The sequence below is a fragment of the Hippichthys cyanospilos genome, chromosome 14, assembly GCF_059441005.1.
Source record: "Hippichthys cyanospilos isolate Australia breed blue-spotted pipefish chromosome 14, RoL_Hcya_1.0, whole genome shotgun sequence".
Classification (NCBI taxonomy): Eukaryota; Metazoa; Chordata; class Actinopteri; order Syngnathiformes; family Syngnathidae; genus Hippichthys; species Hippichthys cyanospilos.
This window is the reverse complement of record NC_142382.1, coordinates 2,184,680-2,193,710: the sequence shown is the minus strand read 5'-3', so window position 1 is coordinate 2,193,710 and position 9,031 is coordinate 2,184,680. Positions and strand designations below refer to the sequence as shown.

The window sequence follows — 9,031 nt, the reverse complement described above, 5'->3', positions numbered from 1 at the left end:
AAGTAGAAAATAAACCAAGTGACTCAACAAGATGTGCTTGTACTTTTTTCTAGGCTCTAACAGGCAAAATGTCACAGCGTCAACGACGCCATCTTGGCATAGCGACGTCAACAAATCCAAGGCAACCGGCTTGTTAATCAGCTCTGCAACAGCGCCTCTTAGCGGTCGGAAGACGCATCGGGCCTTTCTGCGCTTTTGAAAAATTTCGCTTAACCCTCAACATTCCTTTTTTGCAAACGAAGTGATGATAAATGCACAAACGTTGAAGACCCAGAATAATACAAGTTTTTATTTTTGTGAAAACGGACCCAGCAAGTTCCATGTTACAAGGTAAATAATCACCCATAAAATCGTCATTTTCGGGATCAAGTTTCTTTTTCTTGAGAAAATTGTTGTTTAACACTTTTGACTCAAGAAAAAAAGGCGTTTTATCAAACAAATAGGTAAAATTTCGGGTGTTTTTCAGAACATTTTCACTTTTTTTTTGGAGTTCGGAAAAGAAAAAAAACGGGGGGAAAAAAAATCCTGTAAAAATCTTTGTTTTTCCCTGGCCGTTCAATGAACTATCCACACAATCTTTCATTCAAAAAATTTGATCATAAAGGCGAAAATGTCCAATTGAATAGCGTGAGCACAGTATCATTCGAGTTCACAAACAGAAATTTGTCATACATGCGACAAAAAAAAAAAAATCTTTGGTTGATTGTGACACGAGCGTTCCTGTGCTTTCATTCAAGGAAAAAAAAAAAGAAACAATAGAATGTGTTGGCTTAAATACAAGCAGTTGGTAACGGACGGAAAGCCGTTGCCGCGGCGACGCCGTCTCACTTCTTCTTGGCGAAGCGGCTGAATTTCTTCTCCTTGTCTTTCTTGGCCAGGGGGCCGGGCGAGGCCGAGGAGGACGTGGAGGCCGGGGGGGGCAGGCTTTGGCTCTTGGCCCCCGAGGGCCCCTCCGCCGCCTCTTCCTCGCCGGCGGGCGATCCCAGGGCCTTGGCCATGGCCTGGCTCCAGCGCTGAAGCTCGTCCTGAAAAGTACAAGAAGTAGTTGTTGTTTTAAAATAAAACAACAACAAAAACCTATACATGGTCATTATTTTAAATAAACACTATTACTATTTTATTATAACGTAAACAAAAAAAGGCTTACAAGTTAAAAAATTATTAATTATTAATTATTAATTAATAATTATTATTAATTAATTAATTAATTTATTTATTTATTCATTTATTTTTATCTTACTATACATTCTAAAAACAAAAATAAAACACCTTATACAAACTTAAAAATTACTATACAAAGTCATTTTTTTAATAAAAAAAACAAAAAAACATACTATATAAAGTCATTTTTTAATTAAAAAAAACGTACTATACAAAGTCATTTTTTAATATAAAAAAACAAAATCCCTTACTATACCCTTACAAAAAAAAAAAAAAGCCCTAGTATGGACTGGTTTTTTTTTGGCAAAAAACGCCTTACTAAAGACTGTCGGTTTTTTTTTTTAAAAGCCTTACTATAGACTGTTAGTTTTTGCAAAAAAAAAAAGCCCTAGTATAGACTGTTTTTTTTTTGGCAAAACACGCCTTACTAAAGACTTTCGTTTTTTTTTAAAAGCCTTACTATGGACTGTTAGTTTTTGCAACAAAAAAAAGCCCTAGTATAGACTGTTTTTTTTTGGCAAAAAACGCCATACTAAAGACTGTCTGTTTTTTTTAAAAAAGCCTTACTACAGACTTAGTTTTTGCAACAAAAAAAAGCCCTAGTATAGACTGTTTTTTTTGGCAAAAAACGCCTTACTAAAGACTGTCGTTTTTTTTTTTAAAGCCTTACTATATATAGACTGTTAGTTTTTGCAACAAAAAAAAGCCCAAGTATAGACTGTTTTTTTTTGGCAAAAAACGCCATACTAAAGACTGTCTGTTTTTTTTAAAAAAGCCTTACTACAGACTTAGTTTTTGCAACAAAAAAAAGCCCTAGTATAGACTGTTTTTTTTGGCAAAAAACGCCTTACTAAAGACTGTCGTTTTTTTTTTTAAAGCCTTACTATATATAGACTGTTAGTTTTTGCAACAAAAAAAAGCCCAAGTATAGACTGTTTTTTTTTGGCAAAAAACGCCTTACTAAAGACTGTCGTTTTTTTTTTAAAAGCCTTACTATAATCGTTATTTAAAAAAAAACTTACTATACATTCTAAAAACAAAAATAAAACACCTTCCTATACAAACTTAAAAAATTACTATACAAAGTTATTTTTTTAATTAAAAAAAACAAAAAAACGTACTATACAAAGTCATTTTTTAATTAAAAAAACATACTATACAAAGTCATTTTTTAATTTAAAAAAACGAAATCCCTTACTATACATAATCGTTATTTAAAAAAAAAAATTACAAATAAAAACACCCATAATATTTTATAATAAAGCATATATACACACATATATACTTACATATATATCCGGTAAAAAAAATATATGTATGAAAATACGAACATGCGAGCCTCTGTGACAAGTGTCAAAATGGCCACCAGCAAAGATGGCGTGGTGGCCATTTTGCAAAAAATGAGACATGTTTTAACTCCCATACCAGCGAGGAAATATTTTTGAGGCTTACCTCGTCCTTACACTGGAACAAATATTCACTGCCATCCTCAAGACTGAGAAAGAGCAAAAAAAAAATCAAAATCATAAAGGGCAGATTTTGCGGCGGACTACCGGGTTTGGTCTGGCGCGACTGACTCACCGCAGTTTGGCCACGTGCTTCTTCTTCTTGTAGTTGGGCAGCAGGTCCCAGGAGGCGTTGGCCAGCGCCACGGGCTCCTCGCCGTGAAAGGTGGCCCCTTGACCCCAGCTTTTGGCGTCCTTGTAGGCCCAGAGGCGCCCGGGCCTCAGAACGCAGTACAAGTTGTTCCACGATCTGCCCAAAAAGGGACGCGCGCATTTTGACACTTTTATGCTTCAAAACAAAATTTTTTTTCATCATGTTGTATTTTTTTTTTTTTTGTCATTTGTCAGTCAAGATCAATTCTTCTTTGCGGAAAAGGCCAGCTCGCGCCGCAGCTTAGGATAACCGGGCCCCGAAATGCCAGCAGGAGCGTCTTACCTACTGGAGGCCTTCTTCCCGGCTCCTCCCACATCCCGCTTGCGAGCCAGCATTCCCTCCAGCAGTACCGTCGGGGCTTGGAGCGCCTCGGAGGGCAAGGTGGCCGCCCGCTCCGGCTCCTCCCGCCCGGGCTCCTCCCACTCGGCCTTCGGGGCCGTTGAGACGGACGCCTCCAGCTCCAGGGAGCCGCTCTCCCGGATTTCCGATCCCGCGCCGGTCCCTTCCGGGATGCCCGAACTGGGCTCCGCCATCCCGGACTAGAAAATACGCCGGGATACGAATTTAACGTTTCTACTTTTTTCCAATGCCCATCGTGAAAGCGTATGTCTACATATATTTATTTATCGGGGCTGCTTTGGCTCTTCAGGACCTGGCCGAGATGCTGTGATAAAATGGTGGCATATATATTGCTTTGTATCTAATCATTTTGAAGGAGAATGTTTGGCTAGCAGTTTAAAAACATCTTTTGAACACCTTAAAAATATGTTTTGGGGTACCCAAGTCAGAGTCCTGATTTGAATGCTGAAACGTTGTCGTCGCTCGAAAAAAACTTCCAAATACTTCAATATTTTTTTTTCCTTCATGTGTTTCATGTGTGTCCAGGTCCTGAAGAGCCAAAGCAGCCCCGGATCATCACATTTGACAGTCAGTGTACGTTGTTGTCTTTTTATTTGTTTATTTTTGTTCCAGATATCCTGCATGTTTTTCAGCTTTCTCCACGCCTGGCATAAAGGCCTGTCTTGCTTTTGAAGAAAAAAAACTCCCCAAAACAAACCAAAATCAAATGCGGTGGTAGTACGTTGTGACGGTCTGGGGCTGCTTTGTCGCTTCAGGATCTGGACGACAAATATAGACCCAAAATTTGGAGAAGGGAGCAACTCACCAAAGTTTCTTCTTCTACCGTGAAGAGTTGTGAAGACTCTGCGAATCCCGTGTCTTCTTTCCTGATTCCGAGAACGCGGTTAAACAATGTATGCGCGGTTCTCCTGTCAGAGAGCAAATTTCGTTGCGTACCTGCTCTCCGCATCGTAGCGCTGTTGCTCTTTCACAAATTGCTCCATCTCCTGCTGCTGCCTCCTCAGATCCAACAACTCCAACTGCAAGACAAAGTCGGTCATTCGGGCGCGGCGCCGACGGCGGCGGGACGCGGGGCCGTACGGTGGTGAGGCGTTCCAGGGCGGAGAATCGCTCCTCCCAGGCGGCGGTGGACTTCTCGAAGGCCTCGTGGCGCTTGAGCAGTTTCTCCACGTCGTCCAGCGTCTGGCCCAGGTCCTTGCTGCTGACGTACGGCTCCTGGGCCACCAGCCAGGCCTCGGCCACCGAGGCGTCGCGGGCGAACTGGCACACCTCCAACACTGCCGCCGCGCCCAAACGGGAATCAGGGGATGACGTCCCAAGTCGGCGCCGCGACTTACGTCGCACTCACAGAGTCGGAGCCAGTCCCAGCGATCGTCCCACTTCATCGTCGTCTCCTGACGTTTGTCCTCCAGCTGCGCCATCTTCTGGGCGATCTGCGCCGCGACGGGGGTTAGAGATTCGTGAGCGCGAGGGACACGGCGCCAACCGCGTTCGGGTCCCGACCTCGGCCGAGTCCCGGTGCTTGCGGGCGAGAAGTTCCGCGCCCAGGTCGTTGCATTCGCCGAACTTGACGCCCCGCGCCTCGATCTCCGAGCGGATGCCCTGGTGGTACTTCTGCAGAAGCTCCACCGACGACACGTCCCTGTCGGGACAAACGCGGACTTGGAAAAAAACACCGAAGGGTGAGGCGTATGCCACACTTGCGATTTGCGTGGATAAGGCTCAGAGACGGTACGTCATCATGTTTAATGTTTGAAACATTAACATTGACTTAAAACCCTACTTTGAAAGAGAGTTTAAAACCCTAATTTGAAACCCTAGTCCTAGTTTAAAAGCTTGTTTTGACACTTTAGCCGTGATTTAAAACCCGAATACTTGTTTTAAACCCTACTTTGATTCAAACCCTACTTTGAAACCCCGGTTAATAACTTTGTTTTGAAACTTTAACCCTAATTTAAAACCCCAACACTTGTTTCAAGCCCTACTTTGAAACCCCGGTTAATAACTTTGTTTTGAAACTTTAACCCTAATTTAAAACCGCAACACTTGTTTCAAACCCTACTTTGATTCAAACCCTACTTTGAAACCTCGGTTAATAACTTTGTTTTGAAACTTTAACCGTAATTCAAAACCCCAACACTTTGATTCAAAGCCTACTTCATCCCAAGTTTAACACCTTGTTTCGTAATTTCAAACCCTAATTTGACACCTGAACATTTATTTGAAACTCTACTTTCAAACTTCGTCCCTAATTTAAAACCCTGTTTTGAAACGTTAAGCATAATTTCAAACCCTAATTTGAAACCCGAACACTTGTTTGAAACTCTACTTTCAAACTTCATCCCTAATTTAAAACCCTGTTTTGAAACGTTAAGCATAATTTCAAACCCTAATTTGAAACCCGAACGCTTGTTTAAAACCCTAGCAACCCTCCGTTTGTTGACGAGCCTTTTTGAAAATCCTCCCTCTTCTTACCGGGGTTTCTCCTGGGTGTCGATCTGCTGGCCGATGCTCTCCATCCAGGCCATGAGGTCGCGCACCATGGTGAAGAAGCGGAACTTCTGGGCCGTGTCCAGCAGCTGCTTGCGCCGGCCGTCGCAGGCGTCCAGCAGCGCCTTCCAGGCCTCGGCGGCCCGCCGCTCCTGCTCCTGGATGCCCTCGGCTCGCTCGCCCGCGTACTGGGCGCGCAGCTGCCCCGCCGTCTCCTGCAGCTGCTCCACCTGATGACCCGCATTCCAATTACGTCGGTAATTAAATGTCACTTCCAATGGGGAATTCAAAAATGTCTTATATATTTCATTAAATTAAAAGTCAAGATTTTATTTCTTACTTGCCGCGGGTATCGGTGGCTGGTATCAGCATACTTTAAAAGACTCGATACCTTGAAATAAGGACCGTATCGGACCGATACACTACATGGTATTAATACTCTATTTTTTACTTTTATCTCTAAAGAAGTAAATGCTTTATTTTTACAGTTATATTCATTTATTTTGTCATATTTCAAAATTAATCTACTTCCACATTTTTTGACTGATTCAAACCATTCCAATGACAACATGTTTTAAAAATTCACGTTTCCCATGCTATTATTTTTCTCATTCCTAACCTTGGCGGTTTTCCCGCAACTGAACATTTTTCCCACCAAAATTCCCAGTCATTTCCAATGGAGAATTCAAAAACGCGTGTTACATATTTCCTTATATTTTATTAGGATGTCCACCAGGGGGCAGCGTGTCGGCAAAGGTGGCTCTTACCCGCTTTCCCAGGGAGGCGATGTCGCGTTCGAAAGCGGCGTGCATCCTGTGGAAGGACTCGGCCTTGCTGAAGTCTTCGCCGACGTCTTCCGGAAGCTCCTTCTGCTTGTCCTGGATCTGGACCACCAGCTCCTTGCCGTCCTCAAAGTACCTTGAAGAGCCAGCCGTTACCACTTCGTCGCCCGTCCGTGGCGTTTCGCGCGGGTCTCACTTGAGCAGCTGGTAGGAGGCGGCCAGGAGCTGGGCGCGCGTGTCGATGAGCTCCAGGAGGTCGGCCCAGCTCTCGTTGATGGCGTCCTTCCACTCGGCCATGGCGGCCGCCTCGCCGTGGCCCGCCTTGATCAGCTCGTCGATGGTCCGGTTGACGGCGTCCACCCGCTCCTGGCCCTGCGCGCCCGTCTCCCGCGCAAACTCCCGGAATCTGTCCCTCAGAAGCTGCCGCGCCCAGCGCAACATCAGTTACACGCTACAGAATTATATGCATAGATTTTTTTACACCTATTTCCCTGAGAAATAAGAACCTAAAACGACCAATTATATACAATTATACACCTTTCAATTGAAAATAAGACCAAAGAACGTATGCACAAATAATTAAAAAAATTATTTAAACTAGTTGCGGTATGTAGTCAATCCAAAAAATGGCAGAAAAGGCCTACTGGAACATCTAAATTTGATGTTTTTCAAAAATTTTGCTTTGTAACACTAATCTAAAATATGTCAAGAAAAGCCTACTAGAACATTTAAATTTAGTGTGTAAAAAAAATTAAAAATTGGCCATTGTAATGCTAATCCAAAAAATGTCAGAAAAAGCCTACTAGAACATCTTTTTTAAATAAACCAAAAAGTGCGCTTTGTGAGTCAAATCCGAATTCTGTCAAGAAAAACCCACTTGAAACGGTCAATTTTCTCTTTGCTAACTGCCTGCTGCAATTCTGATGCTAATTCTGTTAGCCTGTCTATGGACTTTCACCTTGTGCGTTAGCATTAAGCTAGCAGACGTTCCTCAGTTTTTTTTCGACAGGAAACCGGAACGCGAACCAACCGGGGGACAGCGTTTGGGCGAGCGTACCGTGACGTGGTCCAGGTCCTGGCCCATCTCCTGCGAGGAGGCCGCCACGTCGCGCTCGGAGATCCACTGCTCCAGATCTTCCACCTCGCGGTTGAGCAGGAAGTGGCGGTAGGCGTGCTCCAACTTCCGGCGCCGGTCCTCGGCCAGCTCGCTCAGCCCGGCGTACTGCTTGTCCACTTGGCCCTGGCGCCGGATGATCTTCTCGCTGCGGCGAAAAAGAGCCCATGAAGCGTCCGGCGGGCGGGAGCGAGGGCGGGGAGAGGGGGCGGACCCGTCGGGATGCTCCTCGGCCAACATGTTCTGGGCTCGCTCCGACAGGTTGCGGATGGAGCGGGCGTAGTCGTCCACGGCCTGCTTGACCATGTTGTGGCGCTTGAGACTCAGCATGGCGCTCTGCTCGTCCTGCGCAAAAAAAGACAGGAAGCACATTTTTTTTAATTTTTAAAATGTTAACATAAAAAAATTATTACAATTATTATTCAGTGTTTTTTAATTGCTATTAACTGGGTATTTTTTCATATAAAACAAATGATAAGCAATACATATTTATTATGTTGTTATGATGTTATGTTTATGTAATTATTTGCTATTTTTAATGTCAAAATATGTTATGTAAAAAAAAATATTTGTATTGTTTCTTCTTGTTAAGTACTTTAAGTAATAATTATTATGTCTTTATTTTATATTATCTCAGTATTTTAGAATGTATTATTATTATTTCATGCAGTACCATTTTGTGTATCAGGAGAGCAAGTGGTATCGGTACTTCATTACCAGTATCGGTGACTACTCAATTGAGTACTGGTATAGAAAATTGCATTTTTTAAGTGTCTGAATGTGTAAAATATTTTCAATTTTCAGAGATTTTGGATAGAAATCTAAGCATTATTACTATAGTGACGTTACTTGCTACTTCTGCAACCGAGTCATTTCACTTCTACCTTCTATTTTAACGTAGTTTAGTTTCCTCTTGGGTTATACAAGGTCAAAGGTGGCGTGTCCCCAAAAAGGCGGCATTTGAGCAGGGGCGCGCGCGCATGAGGTACCCTCGCCGTACCTTGGGCTTCTCCTCGGCGATGACGTAGAGCTCCTGCTCGCCGATCCAGGCTTGGGCCTCGTCGGCGTCGTTGTAGAACTGCTGCGCCCGGTGCGCCGCGTCCAGACGGTCCTTGCGCCGCTCCATCTGCTGGCGCAGGCGCGGCCACGCCTCCTCCAGCCGCCGCAGCTGCCCGGCCAGCCGCCCGGCCTCGGGCCCGCCCCCTGCGGCATCCGGCCCGCCCCCTCCGGCCTCGGGCCCGCCCCCTCCGGCCCCGGGACCGCCCCCTCCGGCCCCGGGACCCTCTCGGACCTCCGCCGCCGCCATCCGCCGCCCTCGCTCCAGAAGTTGGTCCACGCGGGGCTGGTGGCCGTCGATCTCCCTCTGCAGCGTCTGCGCCGGCAAATTTAGGCGTATTTTGTATTTTGTACACACAGGAATATATTTAAAGGCATTTTTATCGAAAAATCAATCAACTTGCAGTTT

General features: G+C 44.5%; 1 protein-coding gene across 2 annotated transcripts in view; it reads right to left on the bottom strand.

Annotated features, from left to right (window-relative positions):
• Positions 1 to 274: 274 nt before the first annotated feature.
• The window catches only part of sptb (spectrin, beta, erythrocytic), a 32,394-nt gene continuing 23,637 nt past the window's right edge, over positions 275 to 9,031 (bottom strand). For both annotated transcript variants that reach the window (XM_088432429.1, XM_088432428.1), the window contains 15 exons: positions 8,567 to 8,938; positions 7,781 to 7,911; positions 7,510 to 7,714; positions 6,649 to 6,872; positions 6,438 to 6,588; positions 5,656 to 5,900; positions 4,684 to 4,822; positions 4,529 to 4,613; positions 4,261 to 4,457; positions 4,117 to 4,199; positions 3,986 to 4,046; positions 3,103 to 3,359; positions 2,743 to 2,916; positions 2,614 to 2,656; positions 275 to 1,025 (listed from right to left, as the gene is read on the bottom strand). In XM_088432429.1, coding sequence (XP_088288555.1) covers positions 825 to 1,025; positions 2,614 to 2,656; positions 2,743 to 2,916; positions 3,103 to 3,359; positions 3,986 to 4,046; positions 4,117 to 4,199; positions 4,261 to 4,457; positions 4,529 to 4,613; positions 4,684 to 4,822; positions 5,656 to 5,900; positions 6,438 to 6,588; positions 6,649 to 6,872; positions 7,510 to 7,714; positions 7,781 to 7,911; positions 8,567 to 8,938 — 2,568 coding nt within the window. In that variant the 3' untranslated portion in view covers positions 275 to 824. The remainder of the gene's footprint in view (positions 1,026 to 2,613; positions 2,657 to 2,742; positions 2,917 to 3,102; positions 3,360 to 3,985; positions 4,047 to 4,116; positions 4,200 to 4,260; positions 4,458 to 4,528; positions 4,614 to 4,683; positions 4,823 to 5,655; positions 5,901 to 6,437; positions 6,589 to 6,648; positions 6,873 to 7,509; positions 7,715 to 7,780; positions 7,912 to 8,566; positions 8,939 to 9,031) is intronic.